Raw genomic sequence first — 26,891 nt, forward strand, 5'->3', positions numbered from 1 at the left:
GTCCCATACTACGTGACAGTATAAAAATAAAAAAAATAAAAAAAATTCTCAATATTGTTGACCGATGTCAGCAGCTCATCGTCAGTGTTATTTAATAGCCATCTTGATTATAATGTAAAGGTTTCTTTTGAGATGAAGACAGTTCTAGTTGAAACATATTCAGCATAGAAGGGGGTTTATGGTTTGTCCCTGTGGCTGAGGGGAGGGGAGCTGAACCTCTGCTAATTGGGAGCTTCTAAATATTCTCACTACTTACTTTCGCTACCTCTTGTGTCGGTCTTATTGTTGCACATTCCAGCCTATTGCAGAGTGCTTTTCCATAAATCAAAGTCTCACTCCACCACCACCACCATTGCTAAGGGATCACAATAATAACAAGTGTTCTTGCAAAGCCGTGTGTTGCACTGTCATCAGGGGAGGAATGGTATTTAAGTGCTGCTAGTGCTTTGAGCCTAGTTTGTAACCGACTGCATCGCATAGCCTCTTGAAAAGTAACTGCACCACCTAGCCCTTACTTGTGTGTGCTCTATATGCTCCTGTGAAGACCCTGAAAGTAAATAAACTCAGGACGAGAGAGACAGGCAAGCCAAGTGATCCACATTAGTAAAAAATAAGCTGGGTACAAGGAGAAGTGCGGTGTACCGAGGGAACTCAACGCTATGAAATGCCTTTAAATGTTAAGAGCCCACACCTGTCAAAAGGCTGCACCTCTTTTTTTCCACAAGTGGACGGATAGGCCTATATCCAGACTACTTCACACTTGCATAGTGATGGGGTTTGGGTAACAAGTGCACACATAGCACTCATACACCGTGTGTCAGCCAGCACCAGCCGAGTATTTTTATACACCAAACACACACTGGAAAATATTCAGCAAATCCGAGTCAGTGCAAGGCTGTGCAGAGGTCGTTCATAAAAATATCCTGTCAAGCAAGATAACCTACACCGGCAGGGTAAAAATACATACACACCGTCTTCACAGGGGCTAAAAACAGCAGCTTGCATTGCGTTGCTGTGCCGATACGTAATGGAGGAGCAGCACACTTTAAAAATATTTTTTTCTGCCGACTGTGAATGGTGCCACTGTGTACGTATGTATATTTGTATGTTTTCATGATCCTTACACATAGTTTGGGATGAACAACTTGGTTCAAACTTTGTTTCAGTCAACTGACTTAATTCATCTCAAGCAGTTTAGAAAGACAGAGAGCTTGTTCATAGCATCAAACTTGTTGGAAAAACTGATGGAGCCAACCATCCTTTTCCTATTCTTAAAGACTTCACAGCCGAACCATCCACTCCTTACATATCTTTATTTTTCCATTGCGAGTATCTACCTCAATACAATTTCACAAGAAGAAGTGCGGCTAGCAAAGCGTAAATTATATTTGGAACAGCTGTACATGTAGTTTGCTAATACTGATCTCAAGCTCCCCCATATAAACACACACAGATGGTCTCTGTGGAATCAGATCCATTTCTAAACTGCACTCCCAGAGTGTCGGAAACTTCTGCGGTTCCACTGAGCTCTGCCAGCACTTTATTCATAGCCATGACCGAGCTGGTTACTTGTGTGGCGGGAAAAAATAGTAACACAGGCGCTATTTCTGACATTGCTGTTGCTCTAAACGGATCGGTTGCATGCCTCCCTGCCCCTGGCTACAGGGTATTTATAGTGAAGCTGTGTTTTTGTGGAGTCACAACAGCTATTGTTACAGTTGATGCGTCAGGTGCTGCAACGTCATGGAGAGAGAGCCGAGAGAGAATCGGAGACACTGATTTTAAAAAGTTTGCCTTTGACATTCACTTTGACAAGTTGCACATACCGAGCAAAGGTGAGTGGGGTAATGCGATGGACTCTTTGTACGCTCATCAGTAAATCTCTGCCAGTACACCTAGGCAACCCTTACGTGATTAGGTAGTCCTGGGCCTCTCACCTGAAAACGGTGTGCATTTGAGACAACGCATTTCACTTGTGACTTGAGACAGATTTGAACCAAAGCCTCCAGAGGTAATGTACTAGTTTATTAACCTGTTGAAGAATGATTTACATGGTCTAGATATCTCAGTGAGGTACACTGTTGTTCTAGGCATCCTCTGGACTGTCTTAGCACCCCTGTAGTGTTAGAAAGTGGTATGTGTACCAGAACTTGACCCGTGTAATGTCAGAAAGTGGTACGCTGTCAGATTTTGGTATATGTGAAATCAATTGCGATCTGATGGGTGTTTTCCTATTGTCAAACAGGTACATTTACCATTAATCATACATCATTTTTTTGCAAATGCGATCTGATAGGTGTTTTCCTATTGTCAAACAGAGGTACATTTACCATTAATTATACATCGTTTTTTGCAAACAAGCTGAAAACAGACAATCAATTTCTCTAAAAAGAAAAAACAGTTCAAGACAAAATGAGAAGTCCACCGCAAAGCTGCAGAAGTAAAAAAATGTACAAGATACAATGTCTTGCATATGAGAAATATTTGCATACTATTTTCTTAATGGTGGAAAAATAGGATAAATTCAGTTTAAAAAGATGTAAAAGACCGAAAACAGCATGAGGTACCAGATTTTAATAGGCGTTTCCCTGCTTTCTTAGCAGAAGTTGTTTAGGCAAGCGCAGTGCACTGCGTACCACTTTTTACCACATAATTGAAAATAACACTACAACGGTAATAACAGCTTTTACACCAACGGGATAGATCACAGCTGGATTGTATCAAAGCACTCCACAGCACTGGGGAATCAATCGCCTATCTGTGGTTATCCTGGGATTACCCTTAAACTAGGCAGGTAATGCAACCCAATGAGATTCCCCGGTTCTGTGAAATACTTATAAAAATTTCAGCTCTGGTTTATCCCGTCAGGGTAGTAGCTGATCAAATTAACCCCTTAGTCTGTTATGTTGAAATGACTATCCTTCGATCCAGAACCAAACTCCATTTTTAAGTTAGTATTTGTCAGTTGGACATATTTTAGTCCATGCATTTAGTCCATCCAGTCTTTAATTAACTCCTGTTTTTATGAAAGGAGAAAACCCCATGTTAATATTACAAATGAGACCCAATCAACTTCTTAACAGACTGTGAATTATTTTATTTAAGGGCTTGACTTTTCTAAGAGATGCAAACCTAATGGATCGTATTATATACACTACTCCTTAAAAAAGTGAGCCCTTAGTTGTTTTTCTTCTTTAAAAAAAAAAAAAAAACATTTGAAAACATGCCCCAAAGTCAAGTAGGGATACATGTTGGCTGATGTCTCCAGTGTTACCTCATCAGTTGATACAAACACTCAGTTGCTGCTATGCACTTGTGCCGAGTGACTAGAAACTACCCCCACCCCCCCAACCTAACACCACCTCCTTGTCAGTCAGATGCCTGGCACCTGGCTCCTTACTCCATGCAGCTGGCCAACCTCCACCTGCCAATAAGCAGATATATTTAATAAGAATTTTCCATGCACCATTACAAATGGGAAACATTGGAGCTTTATTTAGACTCGTAAAATTCTCCTCCCCACTTACTGCAGCTGTTCTTCGCAGACATATTAATTAGCTCAATATCCATATTACACTGTCTGTTACAGTACTGCATATATAGTTGTAAATTTAGGTGCCGTTACATGGTAAACATTTCATTTTCAAGTATTTTTTTATAAGTTGTACAATACATGGAACTGGTGTGTGTTATTACAGATGTTTAGAAATACTAAAACATAATAATGTAATAATGATGTCCTTAATTATTATATTAATTATGCTGCTATTTTTCAACAGGGTTATGTACCCACTTATTAACATAATACAGTAAAATATGGGAGAAGGAGGTTGGTGATAGAGCACATTTAGGGTGGTAGTACTGTATTAAGATCAGTCACGGTTTATATTATTAAAATAGGAAAATGGGAAAAGTATCCTGGAAAGCCAACCATATACCAATGGGAAAGTATCAAAATAATCACCATTTATTTCTTACATACTGCAGTATATTACAAAATAAGTACAAGGGGAGCTCACAAAAGCTCCATAAATATGATAATGACTTTAGCTGTACAGGAGATGATGGTATCAACTTTGCAGGATCTATGGCATCCCCCTCACAACAACACAGGCATTTAAAGTAAAACTACAACTTTGTCGTAGCACACACAGGCTATATCAACAGCAAACCAAAATGTATGTTAGTTCAACAAAAACTGGCAACAAATGGCACTTTTTTCTACGTTGTTTTCTTGTCATATGCTTAAGGGTCTGGAGACTACAGGCTTTAGGGACAGCTGGGCTTCACGGTGCGATGACCTTCGACATGACCAACAACTTGCATTTGTTCTTAGAATGCGCTGTGCCCAGCATTCAGAAAACTTCAAAAAGGAGTATCCATAACCTGGCCATTGGAATTGTGTATTTCTAGTTTTAAAGGATTATAAACCAGTACTTGCCAGTGGAGCAAAACTGGGACAGTGATCTTGATGCATGCCACACAATGAAGGAGAAGTCTGATAAATTATAGATGAAACCGTTTCATAAACAGAATGCCAAGAGCCCTATTCTAAATAACCACCAAATCCTCTGATTGGTTTTCAATACAGCTTTAAGCAACTGATTGCACCAGTTTGAAGGGTGCTTGTACACCTCATTGAAGTGCTGTGGCTGGATGTTCAGCTCAGCCAATGGGATCTGGCCACATGGTTAGAAATCAAAGTCTGTTCAAACAAACTGGTCAAAATGACTTTTTTTTTTTTTAATAGAAATGCAATGCATAAATTCTCCCAGTAGTAAAAAAAAAAAAGTAGATCAGTCTCAAAAATATTCATATTGCACAGAAAACACAAGTACGTTTAAATGTCATTGGAATTGCTTTTTTTTTTGTATTGGTGTTTTCAATCATTCGGAGTGGTTCTGGGTAATTCTGCCTTGGCTTTGTGCTGCTTGGAGCTTGTCTGGAGAATCCTGAGTGCTGGGACGGAACAACTTTCGCTCCATTCCAATCATGTGACTATGTGATCTTTCAACTCTATCAGGCCCCCCTACTCTCTCTGTTTAAATATATGCAGAGTAGGTAGGGCTGGCAGAACTGAAAAGTCACATTGTTGTAAACAAACATTGCTTTGGTAAATATTTTTTTATTTTATTTTCAAAAATTTACAAACAGTGTCAACTCAAGAAACATTAAAGTTTCTGTTTGCACATTCATTTGTCAGCCGTGCAAAACTGTCGAACAAAATGACATTCGGCTACAGCACAACATAAAAGGAAGAGTGCAAAAGATCTGAGTCACTTGTAAACGTATTCATTGTACTCTTTAACTTGTGGATGGACTGTAATACTACATCTTTATACTTCCCTGCTATAACAAAAATATCAAAACAAGTAACACTGAAGAGTAATACAAAAACATTTCTTCTAGCACCAGTGCTATTATTTTTTTAAGTAATACTGCCAGTCAGAAAACAGGCCAAAGGCCCCACAGCTGTCCTCATGCTGTGAAATCGGTTTGTACCATTCCTTTAAAAGGAAATTGCTGCCAGGGTTTCTGTTTAGCGTATGTCTTGAATACGGTTTGTCAGTTTCAGAAATTCAAAAACAGGTAATGTAGTTGAAGATTATTTCCTATTGAATTCCAAAGTAATCATATTTTGTGATACTCCACACTAGCATACTCAGCCAATTATACCATGACTTATTGTAACGTTTTATCAAATGTTAAAAAAAAAAAACACAAAATAAAAACGATTGAATCCCCAGTATATAAAACGGAACCTGGTTTGCTCACACCCTGGCTATATGTTTGCACCAGTGCTTTTTTTCAGGCGCTTCCTGGGAATCCTGGCAGGGTATCAGGAGAGAGGGGAGGACAGCCGGCCTCCTCATGTTTGGACAGCAGTGACATCCTGGAGAAGGTCTTGGCACAGCTCTTACAGTGGTACTTCTTCACGTCGGAGTGTGTCTGGAGGTGTGCCCGCAGGTTCGAGCGGTCCGCAAATGCCCGGCTGCAGTGTGGACAGGAGAAGGGCTTCTCTCCTGCAAACACAGAAAAAAATATATAGTTAATAATCATCATTAAATATTAAAAATATTAAATATTTATTTATTAATTTGTTCATTTATTTTTATGTGCATATTTCTTCATGATGGTTTGGAAGGGGTTTTTTTGGATTGTTTTTTAACTATGCGTATTATTTTCAAACAGATACATTTATTTAACATTCGTACTGCTCAGGTTCACCTTCGTTTGTATTGCCTGTTGAGACTTCTGTTAAACAACATATTGAATCTGTTCATACAACAAAACACATTCCCCATATAACTTGTTTTCTAATACATCAGCACCCATTGTGTTCATTCAGGTGGTTTTCTGTTGTAGCCTAACATATGGTACTGAAGCTTCGCCAAACTGTATATACCTGCTGAAAGAGTTAAGGAGCTGTCTGAGCTATACTTTGTACTTTGAAATAGCTCCGGAAGCTGAGAGGTGGGGCTCAGACAGGGGATAGGGGTTTCAAAGTAAAGCAGACCAGAGCCTGGCTTCCTACCTGTGTGTGTGCGGATGTGCCCCTGCAGCAGCCAGGGCCGAGAGAAGGCCTTGCCGCAGAGCTTGCAGACGCAGGGCAGCGTGTGGGTGCGGATGTGCATCTTCAGTGCCCCCAGGCTCACATATTCCTTGTCGCAGTACTTGCAGTTGAAATACTTGCGGCACTGCCACTCGCACTGCAGCTGCCTGTGCTTGGCCAGCCCCGAGAAGGTATAGTAGGCCTTGTGGCAGTTGAAGCACTCAAATTTCTCCTGAACGCATGGCAGCAGCCCCCAGCTCTCCGGCCCCAGGAGGAAAGGGGCTGGGAGGCAGCCTGTCTCCTCGAAGGCTATGCCATCGATCCTGCTTCTGGAGACGTCTAAGGAGGTCAGGCTGTTCAGGGAGTCTCCGAGAGGAGAGGTGGTTGTTTGAAAGGTGAGCAGTGGATCATCTGCCAGGTTGGCCATGGAAGAGTCTGTGTGCTGTGGCCGTGTGTTGACTGGCATGCTTTTGATGACACTGCCTGCCCCGGACCCTGTGGTTGGGGTAGCTGAAGTGACAAGGGGTCTACTGGCCCACCCTGCCAGGGCATCAGCACAGGTGGCCGGTGTTGGGAACTCGGGTTGGGAAATGTGAGCTATCATCGAGCCTTCAAAAGGATATGGAGATGATACCGCTTCTTCTGAAACAGCAAGCATACACTTTTAGTTTAGAGAGAAAAGTAGTGAAAAAGTAAAAAAAAAAAAAACAAGACTTACACTTCACACAGTTTTATATACTTGGTGCTACTATCCTACAATACCACCATTTATTTCGAGGGTCCAAAAATACACATAAAAAGGATTAAATACATTACTTGTAAAGAGCATTGAACTATTACACTGCCATTTTCAAGAAGCTCACTGTAAAGAAAGAGAACACAAGTTCATGCTTGTGGTCCCATAAATACAGTTTAAATAATAAATAACTGTACGAACAACAGTTCTGTAATGGTGACACTTTTAAGACATTCCCGACTCAAAAATCTTGGATTGAAGAGACCCTGGAAAAATCTTGATAACCCACATTTATGGTCTAACGATTATTTTTCACCAACTCTTTTTTTTTTTTTTTTTTTTAGAAAATCGTTTTTTATGGTAATATTAAGCAAAATTAATAATTATTTGACACAACCATAGGTATTTTTGTACCGAGGATAGTCAAGTAACGTATTAAAATAACCGGATGAATGAATGTTTTAGTCTCTCGGGAACTACAGCAGGGCTAATAGATTGTATTGCGTTGTATAGCAGGTTGAATAACCTGTTTTCTAAATAGCATGCTGTTATTCATAAAAGACCCCGTTTTAAAAATAGCCGGTGGTCCACTATAACACAACCAAACACACACACACACACACACACACACACAAGTTATACCGAGTCCCTTGAACTGCACTTGAACTGCTATGGTAATTAGCGATAATTAAAAATGCTCGTCCCTCGCAGTCGCTTAAAATATGCCGCAAACACTAAAAACGATTTTTTTTTTTCTTATTTTTCCCCATGCGCCTACCGCGTCTCTTTGACAGTTTCAGAACAAAATCGCATTTCACCCAGAATTATATGAGCAAAAAGATGCTCAAAAAGCACTAGATTGGCCTCTTCAACCCCTTAATAGGACCCTTCAAAACTAAAAAAAGACAGAGTAACAATAAGCCTCTCTTTTGTCAGAGACTCTGCACCTGCTAAACTCCCGCAGTTTATGCGATATCCGTGGTACTTAAACCTTAATCCAAAAAAAAAAAAAAAAAACCTCTTCAAGGAAGGTATTCACGCCTGTTCGCAAGAACACAAATTATGCAAACCACTGAACTGAAACAGTATTATGTTCAAATAATAGTTTGAATGAGTGAAATAACAATAACTTGTTGTTTGAAAACGCAACTAGTTCAACAATAAATAACAACGCTCACATAATGATACAATTATTAAATCATTTAAAAGTATATATATATATATATATATATATATATATATATATATATATATATATATATATATATATATATATATATATATGTGCAATTACCTTTTTTCTGTGACTCCAGTCGCCCATAGTTTGGCTTCCTATAACTCATGTGTTTCTTCACCAGGAAAGATTTCGGCATTTTAATAGTTTTATTCCTCCTGAGGCAACGCAAGAATGTAAATGGACAGAGGATGGGAAGATGAATAAGTAGCTGATACTCAGAGCCTGTCTGCATTCTTCAGTAGAGGGAGTCAGGTGCAGAGAGGGTCACAGTATATTAGCATAAGAACCCCCAGCCGGACCAATTGTAATCGAAGGACAAGTGCAAGAGGAGGAGTCGTAGCACTACCATCGGCATACCCCAACAAAACAGGTGCATCCCGAGTTATTGAAGTAGTTACACAGTGGGGAATGTTTGTTCCAACTGGTAGACATGCGCAATAGCATCTGCCACAGACATTGTACAGTACCAACTGACGAAATGTATCGGAAAGTAATTTCTATTAAATAGTCAAAATAACATTTTTTTAAAAAAAAATTCAGTAAAATGTTAAAGCTGCAGTGTCCCACAATCATATTTAATCCTACACTACAAAATTATTTCTTGGCGTATGTTTATTTCTTAATTTTCCATGTATAGAAAGTTGTTGACTGTCCAGTTTGTTTACATGTCTGAAAGCCTTCGTCTTTGAAACCTGCTTGCTTGCCTCCAGTTATTGCTTGCAGCAGTAAGAGGTTATTTATGACTCAGGGTGAAAAACTTATTTTCTTTCAAACAGTTTTTGTTTTACTGTTAGTATTGCCCAGGAATGGTTGGCTTCTAGAATCACAAAGCAACAAGGCTGTTTTTAAAAGGAAAAAAGAAAGAAATACTGGTTCACAAAAGTAATATGTGTATGTTAGTAGGAAACCGTTAGACAACCAATGGCTGACTTGAGTACTTTTTTTAAAATCTCGGTTTCTTTCCATATGTCTCCCATTTAAAGCATTGAAAGCAAACAGCTTTCCCGGTCACCCCCACATGGGAGAAGAGCGTATCCTTTGAGAATCCTTCCCAGCCGTGAAGCGGGGGTTGGGGTTACCAAAACAAGGAGCCCTGACTGTCTGCATTACAGTCTGAATACAAAACCTGAAAGCAGTATGCTGGGCAACATACCTTTTCTGCATGAGCAAAACTGAGTTTAAATACACCCTCATAGAATTGTTGCATATGAAGTTCTGGAACTTTGCACAGATTGCACTTGGTAGCAATCATTGGAGGAGAGATGAAGAGCAAATATCCTACCCTTGCTCTGCACTGCTAAAAAAAAAAAAAAAAAAAAAGTATTTAGGGTACTGTTTGTGGGGCATCTTGCTTATTAATTTGCCTAGTTTTGAAGAGAGGGTGATCAAGAATGCCAAGATATTTAGTGAGCAAGAGGCATGATTGGGGTTACATGACCAATAAATGTCACACCCCTTGTCTTTTAACATTCTTAGAAAATGGATACATTTTGGAGTACCACTGCACTTGTGAAATCGCTTTTTCACAGAAATGTCTGCATTTCAGATATACCAAGGTATTTAGTAAACAAGCTCTCAGAGTGGTGTTTTAGAATTGTGTACAAATAATTCTTACCTTTTCCTTGTGGGTATCACTCCAAAAATTGAAACATTCGATTCCATCAGCTCTTTCATGAGTTTTGCCTAAACACAAAGTTTGATGGAGAAGGACTAAAAAGGAAACAACAAAATTACCCCTGGTAGTCTGGAAATAATCAACACTATCAATGTGATGTTAAGTTGATACTGTATAATATCTATCTATCTATCTATATCTATATCTATAGATAGATAGATACACTGCTATGCAAGTCTTGGACATGTTGCATTTTCCTACTCTGATGTGTTATGAGCATCAACAATTTACTCAACGCCTCCACTAGTGTTTTCTACAACCTTGACTTGCATAAAGAAGGATAACAAACACAGGACTGGAAGACCTAAAAAAAGTTGTCTAACAAGGATGAGCAATATTTGAAGATAATATCCTTAAGGAATAGAAAGAAGACAAGAATTGATTTGACAACAGAACTGGCAGAAGGCACAGGTGTCGTTGTCCATCAAATCACCAATACGAAGGTCACTCTTGAAATCAGGACTTAAAGGATGTGTTGCAGTAAGAATACCTCTGTTAAGTAAGGGGAACAAGACTAAAAGGCTAAAACATGCACAAGAACATAGGAATTGGACTATGGAACAATGGTCAAAGGTGCTTTGGACTGTTGATGGATGGACAACGACACCTGTGCCTTCTGCCAGTTCTGTTGTCAAGAGATATAGCTATTAATACCATGCACTACATTTGGTACCAGTACTTAAAATATACATGTCAAATACTCAAAATGGAAACCACTGCCTTTCATCTGGTTTTACAATAAAGCATCAGCTTAAGTTATTGAAACAGGATGGAGTGAATTTTTCATTTGTTCTTGGAGAGTAATGTTTCATGTCTCCACTAGAGGGCACATGAAACCCTACTAATGGTCCAAGACTAAAAAGAAAATCAGTAGAAAGATATCTGGTGTGTTAAATCCACTCATTTTAGATTTACCAAAATAAAAACAGAACACAAACACACAGAACATTAAAGGAAACACTTTTTTAGGTTTATTTAATAAACGTAGTTGGATGATTATCAAACATTTTATTCCTGACTGTCCTCTCAACCAGACAACTTAACATTTGATAAAAAGATGTAAATGTGGCACATTTAAAAAAAACACACACACATAAAATGCTTGAAGACTAAACAATTGACTAGTTTGAATTTGACCCCCAGCCAATAGGCTGCACAAATCCTTTGACTTAAAATGTACTTTCCGTGGCACAGTGGTTTACAAGTCTGATAAATGAGCCGTAAGAATTTATAATAAATACAACTAAATCACTTAATAACCTTAACAATATTTCTAATTTCACCAAGCCCAGTCTTTGTAGTAGTTTAGCCATCAGGTTTATGGTGTGATAAGGAACAAACAAAAAAAGGATATATATATATATATATATATATATATATATATATATATATATATATATATATATATATATATATATATATATATATATATATATATATTATTTCAGTGATTAAAACAAGAGACTTTCTAACACCTTTAAAAATATTGGCATGTTAGACAGAACTTTCAAATGTAACATCCTGCAAGTTTACTGTTCCAAGTAGTAATTATTGACAATTGTGCAGTTTAATAATGTACATTTCAGTATTTGGATAGAGCCTAGTTTTTCATATAAAAAGTCAAATCAATATAAAGACCATCTACAGTGTCACAAAGACACTTAATCATGGGACTCAAATCAACAAATACTGCTGGAGGAGAACTTCAAAACACAAGCACACAAAGTATTTTCAAGCTGTTCTTTGACTCACTTATTCTACACCAATATGTCATTATTAGTGTGGGCATTGTGTGCATAACTGAAGGCTTCAGACAAAGTTATATACATATTCAGTTTTAAAACTGCTGTAACAGTTGGTATCAAGGTCTCAATCTTCTCCACCACCGTACATATCAGCAAGTTTCTTGAAGCGAGGGCCCCACTCATTAAAGCAGTCATAGTCCTGGTCATCCCCAGAGCTAGAGGAGTTCAGTGAACTGACAGAACCAGCCTCTGAGCCGCCACCTTCATAATCAAACACCAGCAGAGAGTCATAGGGAGGAGCAGTGGGGTCATTGTCAGCAGCCTTCAGGTTCTGTGTGGGTTAAATAGAAATAAATATAACACAAGGTCAGAATAGAGGTTCAAAACATAGACTGAAGTCACAAGATTGGATTTCTTGAAATGATTTTTAAATAAAAGACGATCATTTGGATTATATAAAATTGTTTTTATGCTAAATTTGGGAGAGGAGGGATTCAAGTTTTAGCAATTAAAGACAACCCCTCCTTCCCATGTTTGCACACACACAAAAGGCCTTACATCATCGATGAAGTTGCCAATATCCTCTGGGTTAGCTGGCCGGGGACGGTACTGGTACTGTGGCACAGCCATAGTAGTTGGCACCACATCATTTCGGAAGACATCAGGTCGAGCATCCAGACCTCTGTGCAGCTGGCTCAAGTCATATTCCTGATTAGATAAGATAACTGGATTTAATACAGCTATAATAATGTGTTCATTCCTTCATGTGAAAAAGAGATGGAGCTAATCTTCAAAACTCTTCAGGACTGACAATCCTTGGCCTCCACTTGACAGCTTGCCAAGGTTCAAACTCATGCAGTGGTGGCATGATGTGGACTAGCATTAACTGAAGCCAATTAAAAAGCTGAATATTATTTGTGACCCATAACAGATTCTAACTCATGCATCTAGGGTTATGGCCTAGAGTTGCAGCACTAACCTGATCGTCCTCTCCACCCCCCTCTTCATCGTAATAGAAGACATTGTCACGGATATCATCCTCTGGAAGCAGTGGCTCCTTTTTAATGGTCTTTCTTCTTCTGAGCAGGAGCAACAGTACCAGCAAGAGGACTGTGGATAAAGAAAGGAAACACTTGATGAATCTGGGTGACAAGGACAGCTGCACCAATACAAAACTAAGCATAGGCTAGTGCTGTTGTAAAAACATGCACCCCATGCACTTATCTAGTAATGAGCTGCTTGTAATACACACACGTGGATTTCAATGGTCAGGATGATGACTGCTTGTATGGTATGGTGATTATGGACTATTTGGCAGCTGGTCCAGCCTGCTAAGGGGAGAAAAAGCCACTGCCCTCTGAAAGGGGAACTGATCTGATGATGCCAGGTCAGCAGTGCGGACTGTGATGAAGCCACACCCTTTTCCCCCCTTGTCAAGGGGACTGCCTGCATTAAGGTGGAAGTTGGGGAGGTGGAAGGTACGATTACAACTGGGATTGCGACGGCAACGCCCAGGTGAGTTTACCTGAGATTTAAATCGCATACGAGGAAGTGATCTAATGGGCGATAATTATCCCGCCCCCGAATTTCAGCCTAAGCTTCTAAAACATGTAATATTTTTGCCATCCTAGTGTCGGTTCTTCATACTACCTACCTATGTTTTTTTTGGTTTTGGGTTTTCTATATAAAAAAATATGCATCACATCAAATAGTGTATAACTACTGATGCAGCACCTAACATTTGTGAACTAGCATTATGGGGTTGTATTGGGAAATTAAAACAAGAACGCAACGTCCCACCTTATATGACATGATATCTTGTTATAGCCTATACTAAAAGGCCAAGGTATATGAAAGACTGGAGAAGTATCCGGTCCTAGTTCAGAATTATTGAAGTGTTGATAACAGGAATCTACACAGCAAACTTGTACTACCGTGATAAAAATAAAATTACCATTAATCTTCCATTAGCCCCCAAAAGATTACATTCAAGATAGGTCAGTAATATTCACTACATAAAATGTAACCACTACAATGCCAGTATATAAAAATCAAGTTTAAAAGAAAAAAAACTATATGAAGTGTGTCATATGTAATTGTTACACTCTGCTATTAAATTTACATGTTTAATGCACAATTTAATTATCTTTATATATAAAAAAAAATTGTATATAAAACTACACACAACTGATGCATTCCACACACTGATCATCCTCATATATACCGAGGGATATAGGGCACTGTGTACAGTAACATTTACACTATACCAAAGACTACAAAGATACAACAAGCAGTATTAAATAAAAATAAAAGTACTTACTCAGCAGTGTAAGAATGGCTCCCAAAATCCCCAGAATTGCAGGCAAGCCAGCGTCTTTTAATATACCTTTGCAGGAGAAATCCCCCCCTTGGCAATCACACACCACTGCCTTAATGCTACTATCTTGGTATTTTTTGTCAGTATCAAACACTCTCAGTATAACAAGATAATCATTTTGCTTTAGCTCCTTGGCCATTGTGAGAATAATGTGTTCTCCTACCGTAAAGAAAGAAAAAAAAAGTTAGTTCACTATAAATGACACTTTTCAAAACTTGAGTCAATTATTCATGTAAATGTGTGTGAATAAAACCAATTTATGAACCTACAAATACATTTCTTAATTGAGTGAAGTAAGCCAATTAAAATAAATACACACAAACAAAACAATACTTGCCTTTATCATTCATGGTGGCAGTCCAGTTTTTCTCCTCGTCCCCCAGGACTTGTACATTAAAAGGACCAGCATAGACCGAAGTGTCTTTGTCTACAACATTCAGTATTTGGGGTACTGTTTCCTTGTTACAAACTTTTATTTCTCTTTCAACTACTTCAGGACCATTGTCGTTGACATCTGTCAATTCCACCACAAGAGTTCCTGTACCTGTGGCTGGTGGACCAGCTATGGTAAGGAGAAAAAAAACAAAACAAAAAAAAAAGTTTCACAACTTCCAATCGTGGACACATACAGAAAATATAATTATTGATATAGTTATATATTATGCCTTACCATTGTCCAATGCCAGAAACATTGCAGTATATGTATTGTTTTTAACAAATGGAGACTCTCTATCCATGAGTTTCTTAACTTTGATCACTCCAGTCTTATTATTTATTTCCAGCCATCCTGCTTGATCAATCCCCATACGATATCTGAATTTAAAATAGGCAACATTTTCAATTTAGAACTCAAGTTGAAATGGGAGTTTGTTGTGTTTGTTTATTTATTTCTTTCTTTATTTATTTATTTATTTTTTTAACAGGGGATCGAATTCTCTATAGGGCATGTCACATCAGATCAAATGGTTTGTAAACTAGAAGTAATATGGGTATGTGAAAGTGAGTGGTCTGTATTAACAATATGGACTGATGCTAAAAGAATGTGGCACTGAAACAGTTAATGTTCATTGGACACTCCTGTAATGGAAGTTGGATAGAAACAAATAATACCAACTACAAGCAATTTGGTCTATGTAGCTGATATGAACATTAACATTATGAACGTTTCATCCAGAAACCAAAAAGGTCACATGAACCCAAATATGGCCAAAGTGTACCATTAGATGTTACCCAGAGTTTCCATATTACTGAATATAAATGTTGACAGCTTGTATGGTTCATGAGATGTTAACAGTAGTAGATGGGTTAAGGGGATGCTTAAAGTTAGTCATGTGTAAAAGTACAGTACAAAATACCCTTTTGGTAAATTGCAACAAACACACTTACGTCACAGTCTGTTTCATCTCTTTGTCTGGATCTGTTGCGGTGTATACTGCTACAGTACTTCCAATAGGCATGTTCTCTTCAACTAGAACTCTCTTTACCAGTGGATTAAAAATGGGAGCCTCATTGACATCTTCTACATTAACTGTAATGGTGGCTGTGGCTGTTGGTAGAGGACTGGTAAATGGCTCTTCATTTTTTACTGTCACAAACAGCGTGTATTGCCTTGTTGTCTCATAATCAAGGCCCTTAAAGAGAGAAAAAACAAGACATTTTAAAATACAATCATAAAAACTTACAAAGTGACTGCAATCAAAACTGGAACTTTTCCAAGTTTATTACATGTAAAATCGAAAGGTAGGCTTTTTATACAGATTGGATTGCTAGAAACTAAGAGCAGAACAGAGTTAATGTGAATAAATAGGATTAAAAGCGTTCAATGCAGTTCTCCCTCCTCGTGGCATTTTTGTCCCCTACCTTGGCGGTTTTGAGAATTCCTTCATTGCTGTTGGGGTCTGTGGTGATATTGAAAGCATTTCCATCATTCCCTTTGACAATTGTATATTTGACATTCCAGGCTGGTGTATGGGGCACATCCCGATCTGTCACAGCTAATCTCGTCACCAATGCACCCACTTCATTTTCTGGTACTGAAACAGTTTCCTAAAAAGGAATCTTGAACTATTATTTACTGTAACAATAAAAGAAAAAAACACATGTATATATGCCTCTCTCTCTCTCTACAAGACATACTACAGACTGGAGTTACACATTTTAGTTTGAATTGGTTCACAACAGATACAGTACTGTTTTGTAACTTGATAACCCATCATCAAACTTAAATTAAGTTTAACAAGCGACTTGTCATTGTGAGGCACACCGATTGGCTTATTAAATCCTTCCAGAACCGCCATCATATAATTGACTCGTTTTGTATTCCGATTTCCACAAGTGCACCTCATTGCTACAAAATGGCATGTAAACAAAACTGCAAAATGTGCCGCTGTTTCTCTTGCTACAAAGTTGGAAATTGTTCAAGCCACGATTCAGGTTTTTTTCAAGACACAAGTCGCAGAGCACTTTGGCATTTCCCGTTCTGGGGAGTTGCTTCACCATTCTGTTAAATAATGTGCATGTCTTGTATGTTGCTGCTGCTGCATTTAAAGTGTGATGGGTGTTGTGTTACTTTAGTTTGACAGTTAGTTTATTAACGTTAGTTTGTCTGTTACTTTATTATTATAGTTTATTAACACACGTGCCTATTGCTTTTCTTTTACTTATTCAGTTCATTTCATATGTTGATGCATGTGCATCATGACAAGTGATACACATATTTATTGATTGTTTGATCGATTCATTCATAGTGAGTCTGGCAGCTAACTCCACCTTAGAGAACACTTTGCTTGCTTCCCGAGGGGGGTTCTTAGCCAGAGACTACTGCATTACATTATCATTTAGTTTCCTCAATTAAGTTCTTCAGGCATAACAACATTTAGGACAATTTCAGATTTTATAAAAGCACAAGGTTACACCAAGTAATTGGATCAAAAGTATGGTGAAGCAAAATATGAATTTACCTGTGCAGTTTTAAACTGTGGAGCATGGTCATTCTGATCGGTTACAGTAATGATAGCTGTGGCAGTGGTTGAGAGACCGTTACCATCCATATCTGCAGCCTGGATGATCAATTTATATTCAGCTACTGTCTGAAAAGACCAAATGAAAGGGGATGTATTGATTGCTACTTCTTTCATAAGAAGTTTTACTACATTTATATAAAGAAAAGATGAATACCGTTTCACACATCTCTAATGTGCAAATTGTAATTCCATCCTCGCTTAGTCATTGCTAAAATTACCAGAAACCAAGCAACATGGCCCACAAGCATGTGCAATGTTGACACTGCTTCGCCTTGCTTTCCTCCATACTAACATTTCAGGATTATTAATTTTATTTACTTTTGATCCTGTATTAATATTAATTAACAAAAAAAGAAACCCAGTATTATATATGCATTTATTTTGTATAGTTAGAACTCACCTCTCTATCCAGCCCAGCTGCAAACACACTAATGGTTCCTGCCTTGTTAATGGAAAACATGGGGGAGTGGGGTTCTTTGGGTTCCTGGTTTAGAATGGAATACCCAATTATACCATTGTCCATCGTGGGGTCATCTTTATCTGTAGCTGTCACCTTCATAACTACAGTTCCTAAAAATTAAAAGAAATCATGCCATTGTGTTTGTCCAAACATTATTCACTTGTTACAGTAACATCCACAGGTTTAATATGAACATAGAAAGATCAATGCACTATTAAGTAATCCCCAATCACTGCCAGAAGTTTGACAGTACTGAAATAATTCAGTTATAAGATTAAAAAAAAACAAAAAAAAACTTAATCTTGATAGGTTTAATTAAGCAATAATTTAACATTCCAAACCAATAAAGTTTTTGAATTTGGAATGTTTACCTAGTTTGATAGCTGTTAGAGCACTACTTTATTAAACAAAACAAAAAGTCAAGTCCTTAGCTACGTAGCTTAAAACTAGTTCCATTTCATGCACTACAGAAATCAAAAACTGTAGTATATGGTGACATATTCTGCAGCAAAGGAGCGATCGGATTGGTTGTAAAGGTTAACCGTAGAATTCCTGGTAACTGCACATTGAAAAGTATCAAAACAAGGGAAACTGCAAAATCCTTTACTGTGTACTGGGCATCTCAATTTATAACCTTGCTACCCAAATGTGGGATTCAAAAGTTTGTATTGTGGTATTGCGACCAACACTATTTTCTATACACAAACTTACCTTGTGGTGATCCCTCGCTTACATTGCCAAGAAAGGTGTTCATTGTGAACGCTGGTCTGTTATCATTTTGATCAGTAACTCTAATTATGATCTCCATGGGATCCTCAACTGGTCGACCATTAATGTCAACAGAATGTGCCATGAGCTGTTAAAAAAAAAGAAATAAATAAAATAATAATTACCAGAAATCAATGGATTGCGTGACTTGTCAGATGACGAGTATTAATGAAAACTCACAATATATTGAGCTTGAGACTCCCGATCCAAGGGCTGGGTCACATACAGTTCACCACCAGTCCTTTCAATTGTGAAAAGCCCTTCTGGGGGTTCATTTGCTCCAGGTCCTGTTATGCTGTAGTAAACTGTAATTTCCTTGTCTCTGTTGGACCTTATCTGAAACAGAGAAAAATGAACAAGAAAGCTCTCAGAAGTTTGAGCTCCCAGGGTATCTACAACACACCACCTAGTAAGAAAATAAATATTTTGGAGAAGCCATGTATGCAGCATAAAATGTAGTTAAACAAAACATGAAGATAGGTTGTGTGTATTTAAATTATATATGTATATCTGTCACGTGCAGGTTTATTCTTAATGTAATGCATGGTTTGTGAAGGATTAATTAAAATCCAAGTACATACCTTAACGACAAATTTGGGGAATGGGCCCCGTTCATTTTCAGAAACACTGATAGGTGGAATCACCCAGTCTCTCTTTTGTCTCCTCAAGCCAATCGAAGATTGTGGAAATGTCAGGACCTGGAGCTGGCTACTGCTCTGAACATTGGTAGACGAGTTATGCTTTAAAAAGAGAGTAAAAAAATAAATAAATGAGAAGCATGCAATAGATCTTCACTGTATCTAGAACACAGCATGTATTTGCTAATGAATTAAAAGGCATCGTTTATACTCGAGGACATTTATTAAAAAAAAAAAAAAAAAAGGACTTTGCAAACTAGGTCAAATAGAACATTAAAAAAAAAAAATCTGCTCATCACACGATTGTGTCACCAGGCCCACTCAGTAAGCAAGTTCTCTTACCTTTCCATGATGGTCTCTGTGGTGGGAGTGGCGTCTTCTCTCTTCATTTTCCACTGTGACTCTGGTGCTGGTTCTCTTGCCTTTAGTATCCCAGGCATGGACAGCAAAGCTTGTGTGCCCATCATGCAGTTTCAACCTTCTCTTCAGTTTGATGGTTCCATCAGCATTCACATCAAACTGGGAATCATCAGAGTTGTAAAGGACTACCTTGCGTCCAGTACAGTCATCAAAATTCACTAGAAAAAGGGAAATATTTTCAAAAAAGAACAGCAACAACAGTTTCTTACAATTACTTTTATAAATTAACAAACATTGTTAATAAAGCCCTGAGAATATTTGTAGTTACTGCGCTTTAACCTTTACATTTTAAAATGCCTTGGGGTAGCTTAACTCATTTCATAAAAGGCATCAATTAATTTTTGGTGTGGGACAGCAAAGTGGTAAAGTGTAAAAGATCTTACACAACTAGAAAAAAGCTCCCAGGTTTGCTTTACCCAACCCTTGCATAAAATGGTTTCTAGGAAGTCAGTGCTGTATTAGCAAAAGTGGGCAGGGCTACATTTCATGGAACTGCCACAAATTAATTAAAATACAAGTGAACCATTCTAAAAGCAATAGAATACCTGTGGCTTTCTAGTTAGTTTAAAGTTGAGCAACAGGCACAAGATTTTATCACAAATCAGAACTTAGTTATTTCATGTTCCAAGACATGTTTTTTCTGAATAAGACACACACAAGACCTGGGACACGAGCTTAATACATTTTGTGCAGATAATGTGTATGTTCCCTGCTAAAAGCTTTGTCTCCATTAGTCATTTGTAAAATGAGGGACTGGTTATGAGTGCCATTAGTAAAGAAGATTTCAAATGTATAAATAATGGCCTTTGTGCAAGTCACTCACAGCCTTAATTTATGTAACAAATTTGAAATGGCATCAGTGCTGAAGGCAAATTACAACTTTGGTTTTAGACAAAGACACAAATACAACACAAGTCTTTAAACGTTTATTCAATATAAAAATAAACCTTTTATTCAAGATAAGAATACATCTTTTATAAAAGCCATTATGGAATAAGAATGAAGATTACTTTTGTTCTGCCTTCCCATTACAATAAAATACCATTCCAAGCAAGAAACCTGCAATGTACTTTTCATTTACCAAGCTCCTTACTACTGCAGTCTTACCAAGCAAGAATGCAAACAGCAGTTTGAATGTAAAGTCAAGTTTAGAAAAGAAACTATATAGAGATTGAAATGTATAACAAATAACAACCCAGTTAAAAGGCTTCAAGAAAAATTACCACCGCAAAAAAGCCTGAAAAATGTCAAATGTGCATGATCATTAACAAGTTTGCAAGGTCATGTCCTACTACAAACATTAAAATCAACCCCAGGAGATTTAATCTAGCAGTTTTTAAAATGCCCTGCATATCAACTTGGTGTAAACAAGAAAATTTCCAAAAAAAAACCTGCAATCAGATGTCACATTCTGCCAAACGTCACATTATAAACAAAGGTGACATCAATGCCCAAGCAGCATTTAAAAAAATAAAAAAATACCCACACAACACTGCTTTTCACTGGGTAAATCTGCCTAATGTTTTTAATCTGCTCCTGCTGTGAGTACCTTTACTCCTACACTGAAGGTGTGGCAAGTGTAAAACACCATTTACACCTAATCAAAACACTAGTTGAACATTCAAGACAACTATTACTGCATGCTGAGAACTGGGAGGGTTGCCTGTCAGCAAACAGGTTGAAAGGTTCAGAGTCAAAATTGAAGTCTGCATCCTAGTTAGATTGGCCACTGCTGTTACTTTCAAAATGAATGTCACCCTTTTAATCTTGACCAATAAAAAGCAGGAAGCATGTCATGACAACCCACGTCAGCTGTAATGTAAAAACATTAAAACCATCCAAAATGAAAAAGTTGGTCATGACCTATATCCACTGTATACATATAAAAAATGAAAGGCTGACAGACATTACTGAACTTTCTTTAACATGGTGTGTTACTATGTGTCATTTTTCTCAACACACTCAAAACAACTTTAAAGTTAAACATTTACTACGTACTCCAAGTGGCTTTGCACAACCAGTTTTGCTTTTGAAAACTCGGCCTGTTCAGGACATCTGTTCTTTTATCTAGCCACCACAAACTTAGATGAAAGTTAAGCATCCAAATAGCTGGTGTGCATTTCAGGCAAAAACACCTTGATTTTAAAAGAGATTACAAGAGATGACTTGCAAGTAGCCCCAGACAGCCTAGAGCAACAATTACAAAAGGCAAAACAAAATGCACCCCCCCCCCCCCCCCCAAACAAACATTCCTCCCGTCTATACAGTAGTAGTCCAAGTCAAAATTAACACAATAGCAATCACAATCTTGGCTTTCTGGTTTTAATGGAAAGTTTGTTCATTTCAAATCCAATGGATCTCAAAACCCTGAATCATCTTACCTTTACCAAGCACTCTGCCTCTCTCTAGCTCTCCTCTGTTGACTTTGAAGACAAAATGGTCTGAACTGAATCCAGGCTGACATTGTGCAGTTTCTTCACAAAATCCTCCAATCCAAATCTAACATTTTAAAAGAAAGAATGACATTTATCAGTAAAACAAAGAACTTGGCTGTAGTAGGGATATTCAGATATGTTTTGAGACTAAAGTAGTAGCCAAAAGTTTTGCATCACCAAGAACTTTAGGATTGAGAAAAACAACAACAAACAACCCATGAACATAACTTAGAAATTTCATTTAACAATGTAAATCAAATAAACTACACAATGACATCGCACGAGTCTACCGGAAGCCATAACAGTAGTACAGCATCTCGTGTTAGATTTCGAAAGGTCACATTTAGTCCGTTTTTCGTTAAGTACATGCAAAACTACAACGCGGCACTTAATTCAATATGTTAACGTAACCTTATTCAGCAGGTTTCATTACATTTTAATTAAGCAAAATTAGTATATGCTATAGGTCAATGCAAAACATTTTGGCCATAGCTGTACGTTTAGAAAATTAACCTCCCGTCAATGCTTATGCATTTTATCGCATTTATTTTAAATTGTATGTGTGAATATTTTAGGAGTTGCATAAAGCGTTTCAATCATATAGGTGTTAAACGCTCAACTGCTTTGTTTGCACATACATACAGTATAGACTGTATTTGCCTAGGTGTTGTTCAGTAATTAGACCCATCCCTGACCTAGGGCTCCTGATTTTCCATTCTGTGAATGGCAAATTCGGTTTTTTTTCACCGTTTTTACCCGTTTATTAAGAGTTAACAACGTAATTTGAACATAAAACATTTTTACATTAAAAATCTATTGAATTATTTTATTTATTTTTAAATTTAAGTCATTGAGACACTGTAGTTTTCAGGAAAAATATTTCTTAAAAGCAGCCCACTAGTAACTGTAGGTCAGTCAACAAATAAAGGCGTTTTGAAAAAACAGCTTATTGCTGGCATTACAATATACAGACTACTCAAAAACGAGGGGCGTTATTACAAAAATATCCAATTTTCATAAAATTACAAATTAAATACTATGTTCAGGACACTTCTCTCCCATCTGTAGTTTCATTTGCAACAACGCAGACTGGTTTATGCTGTACTCGCTGTAACTGCTTGCATGTGTTTCCTGTATACCCTGGACAGATAGAGTTGCCTTAGTTAGAGCAGGGCTCTTTAAATAGTTCATTTTTTTAAAAAAATTTAGGGGGCCAGATTGGAAAAAAGTTAGGAGTAGGCGGGACAGAGTGTTTTACTCTGCGCATTTTTAAGCAATAATAAATATTACATAACTTAATGTTCATATACTGAACAAGACTTACACATTTTACCATATGAATAGTACTTTAATAATAGAACAGTGTGAGTATCATTACAAACATTTAAAAAATGTATGTGACATATTAATAGTATAACTTAAGAGATCGGCGCTTCTACTTTTGAGCTTCTATGTGCCCTCTGGATACGTATTTCCAAAAGCGCCTTGTTTGGTTTCAAAATGCCTTTTCATATTGTATTCCTTAACTACTGACACATTCATTGCACAACAAACATTGGCTTTGCGTTCGGTACTGTGTTGGTAAAATAAGTATTGGTCCACTCATCTACAATTTTCCGTTCAATCTTACTAGCGAGTAGAGAGAGCCATGTAGCAACACAGTTTTTTTTTTTTTAACTCTAAAAAATCACTCCGTGTATTACTAAAGAGTTAATGATAAATTAGAATTAAGTTATAAAACCACCTGTTTTCTCGTTATCCAAGGATCCAAATAAACATACAAAAACGTTTTATACAAGCGTCATCGCTGGGCTTCTGGTGGTGTAGTTTTCAAAGCAATCCGTTATTTTTATAGGAGAATAACAGCGGTAAAAGACTGTTTGCGCAGGTTTTTTTTTTTTTTTTAAAGGTGCAGTTGCTAAGCGGAATACCATTCCCAAAATGACAATTCCGTTCACAATGTCTAATTCCGCGATAGTGGAAAATCAGCAGCCCTACTGACCTAACCCAGTTTAAATTTTAAAATACGACGTAATGCTCAAATAGACCACTTTCCTGCAGTTTTCTTTTATTCATTAGTGTTGGTATACAAATATTAACTTTACCATAGAAACGCGTCGTCAAGTCGTGTTTTTTTTGACACCGAATGGATTAACCTGAGTGTTAGACCTTTCTTAAACCGGGAGTCCCAAATACAAATGTATTCACAAACAATTAATTCCCCCTTTAGCAAAAGGAACAGAATACATAAGAAACTCTCAATGGAACAACAAATGTGTAGAGGGGAAAAATCTAATAATACCATACTAGTTTATACATATACAATATACAATAGAAAAAGCAGGGTCGTGTGTATCAAATGTTAAGTGTTTAAATCCGTAGTTTCATTGTGTGTTTCAATAACACATTTATTTTAAACAAAAATCCAGGTATTAAACAAAGACAAACGTCGATCAAATAAAAATATTTGTACTATATTTTTTTTTTTCACGGAAACAGACAAACATTACAATTAATTAAAAAAAAAAAAAAAAAAAAAACACTAACCTGGACTAGGATAAGTATTACGCCAAAACTCCTATTACTCCCCATCGATTTACAAATTGTAGTAAAAAAAAAACAAAAAAACTTTTCGGTTTTAAAATAAATCCTTTCGTTGTTTGTTTTCTTTAGATAAAAAAAAGTCCTTGTTTAAAATGCGTCTGCCGAACTGAAGACTTAAAATCCTAATGAAGCGTTCTGTTTCGTTAGCTCCGACAGGTAGTTTTGGGAAGTTAATGACGTGTCCAGGTGACCATGCCCATTGGTTCTTTTAACAGCTCTGCTTTTCAATTATGGTCATGTCCTTTTCCCCCTGTCGAACTGATAGATTGAGTTACCTCCTGGGTCCAAATGCTATACAATTTCAAAATTAGGAATTCCCCTAATGACGACAACAGAAAACACACAGAAATATGTTATCTTCATTCCCTACCTTTCCTGGAAAAGGAATGCTGTAGTAATTTGTTTGAACCCACTCTTTAGCTTCACTATCCAAGTTGTTTAGTTTCCTTATCCATTATTTTTATATTACACATTTACCTTAATTCACCTTTCCTGCCTTAACTTTATGTCAGGGTGGACAATCCCTTTCTGATAAATGATTATCAACACAAGCAGTGTGGAGTAGTGGGGCAGCAGTGTGGAGTAGTGGTTAGGGCTCTGGACTCTTGACCGGAGGGTTGTGGGTTCAATCCCCAGTGGGGGACACTGCTGTTGTACCCTTGAGCAAGGTACTTTACCTAGATTGCTCCAGTAAAAACCCAACTGTATAAATGGGTAATTGTATGTAAAATAATGTGATATCTGTATAATGTGAAATAATGTATAATGTGATATCTTGTAACAATTGTAAGTCGCCCTGGATAAGGGCGTCTGCTAAGAAATAAATAATAATAATAATAACAAAAAAAGACATCATGATGATAATCAACCATATATTTGAAAACCTGGTATGAGTCCTTTCACCTGTGTGATCACACTGACAACTTGCCAAGCTGACGATAAATACAAAAAAAGTAATTTATATAAATTAATCTCAAAACTGCCACCATTTTTTGCTGGCTCCTTTGTTGGCCTTTCCAAAGGTAGTCCCTCGAGGGCAAAGCAGGGGTACACCTATCTACAGGGCAATCTTTGTTGAAAAGCTTAAATTACGTCTGCCAGTGCCGCAAACTGTTTTGAGGAAAAATACAAGGCTCTGTTTGAGTGGCTAGTGTAAATTATAGATGATAAAAGGTGCAAGGAAAAAAACATTTCATTCAATGGGTCCCATTTACAAACTCGTGAGGTGTTTATATTTCTAGTGGAAAACAGTGATTTAGTTATTTCACTTAGGAATACCAGCAATGAAGTCTAAATAATGAAACACTGGTGAATATCTATGTATTTTTTATTCTTGGTATTATGACATAGGGTTTGTGGGTCTCTTGAGATAGTATTATACAGTAGATGTACAGGAAGCTCCAGAAACCTAAAGCCAATGTTGCACCCATGTTTTAATGTAATATTCAAGAAGAGACCAGATGCAAAGCATTTCTGTAAATATCTGTATGTTTTAGGAACAGCCAAATGTCATATTAAAGACTGGCATACAGCAGACCACCAACCAATGAAATTAGTTTGGAACATGTAGTCTATCAGGTGCCATATATACTGTAGGAGTTTTTAAACAGGTGGACTTGAAGCAAGTGTTAGGCCACCCCATGCTTAGAAGACACAACATTATTCTTGCACTAAGAGTGCAACAAGTCCTTGGAACCTGGTTTTCACAACAAGTTTTGTCTGGATTTCCTACAGACCAGGTGCCAAAAAGCAATAGTAGTTTTCTGATTCAAAGAAATATTTTATACAGGCACTCAAGTGTTTTAATGCCCCAGACTTCAAATGCCAAATTCAATATGAAGACCCAAATACTGTCATTTTAATTAGTCCTTCTTGCTGTTAGTTTTTTTCTCTACTTACACACCTAGCCAACTTTCGTACCACTCCCTGCTGTTTCAAACTGCTTACTCCCCCCCAAAACATCCCCCAATCACCCTACACAAAGACGAGATGAGGTGTAAATAGATATACTCCTCCCTAAGCATAGCTCCAAACCACCCAAGCCACCGGAATGCAACATACGCTAGGCATCAGTCTCAGGTTCTAAAGGATAGTAGAATACAATCATGTGTCTCCACAGTCAGACAACAATAACCTTTTATACTACTGCTACCCCGTAAGCAACATTATCATAATACAATGTCATTAATGTTTTATACTTATTACAAAACAAGTATAATG

General features: G+C 37.4%; 2 protein-coding genes across 3 annotated transcripts; both read right to left on the reverse strand.

The window, feature by feature from the left end:
- Positions 1-3,574: 3,574 nt before the first annotated feature.
- Positions 3,575-8,757, reverse strand: LOC117425034 (zinc finger protein SNAI2-like). Of its 2 annotated transcripts, none has more exons than XM_034041677.3 (3): positions 8,584-8,757; positions 6,536-7,192; positions 3,575-6,023 (listed from the first exon to the last, which is right to left on the reverse strand). In XM_034041677.3, exons 1-3 carry the CDS (start codon positions 8,660-8,662, stop codon positions 5,809-5,811), a joined length of 951 nt encoding a protein of 316 aa, XP_033897568.3. In that variant the 5' UTR covers positions 8,663-8,757; the 3' UTR covers positions 3,575-5,808. The 2 variants fall into 2 exon arrangements, with proteins under 2 accessions (XP_033897568.3, XP_033897567.3); XM_034041676.3 differs by having other exon boundaries at positions 3,576-6,023; positions 6,536-7,195.
- Positions 8,758-11,646: 2,889 nt separating this feature from the next.
- Positions 11,647-24,874, reverse strand: LOC117425027 (B-cadherin-like). Its single transcript, XM_034041658.3, has 16 exons — positions 24,615-24,874; positions 22,014-22,131; positions 19,555-19,790; positions 19,156-19,314; positions 18,755-18,910; positions 18,518-18,662; positions 17,747-17,916; positions 17,284-17,412; positions 16,184-16,369; positions 15,710-15,954; positions 14,994-15,136; positions 14,661-14,885; positions 14,267-14,482; positions 12,926-13,056; positions 12,505-12,654; positions 11,647-12,277 (listed from the first exon to the last, which is right to left on the reverse strand). Exons 1-16 carry the CDS (start codon positions 24,657-24,659, stop codon positions 12,071-12,073), a joined length of 2,661 nt encoding a protein of 886 aa, XP_033897549.1. The 5' UTR covers positions 24,660-24,874; the 3' UTR covers positions 11,647-12,070.
- Positions 24,875-26,891: the final 2,017 nt, after the last annotated feature.

This window comes from Acipenser ruthenus, chromosome 20, assembly GCF_902713425.1.
Source record: "Acipenser ruthenus chromosome 20, fAciRut3.2 maternal haplotype, whole genome shotgun sequence".
Taxonomy (NCBI): Eukaryota; Metazoa; Chordata; class Actinopteri; order Acipenseriformes; family Acipenseridae; genus Acipenser; species Acipenser ruthenus.

What these genes read in the sequence shown, in the direction of transcription:
- LOC117425034 (XM_034041676.3), bottom strand. Translation starts at nt 8,662, where the DNA reads ATGCCGAAATCTTTCCTGGTGAAGAAACACATGAGTTATAGGAAGCCA. An exon ending in ACTGGAGTCACAGAAAAAAG is followed by an intron (nt 7,196 to 8,583) that starts GTAATTGCACAT and finishes TTGCTGTTTCAG; the next exon opens with AAGAAGCGGTATCATCTCCA. An exon ending in GCACATCCGCACACACACAG is followed by an intron (nt 6,024 to 6,535) that starts GTAGGAAGCCAG and finishes CTGTGTTTGCAG; the next exon opens with GAGAGAAGCCCTTCTCCTGT.
- LOC117425027 (XM_034041658.3), bottom strand. Translation starts at nt 24,659, where the DNA reads ATGGGGAGTAATAGGAGTTTTGGCGTAATACTTATCCTAGTCCAG. An exon ending in AGTCTCAAGCTCAATATATT is followed by an intron (nt 18,663 to 18,754) that starts GTGAGTTTTCAT and finishes TTTTTTTAACAG; the next exon opens with CTCATGGCACATTCTGTTGA. An exon ending in CAGCTGGGCTGGATAGAGAG is followed by an intron (nt 17,413 to 17,746) that starts GTGAGTTCTAAC and finishes TGGTCTTTTCAG; the next exon opens with ACAGTAGCTGAATATAAATT.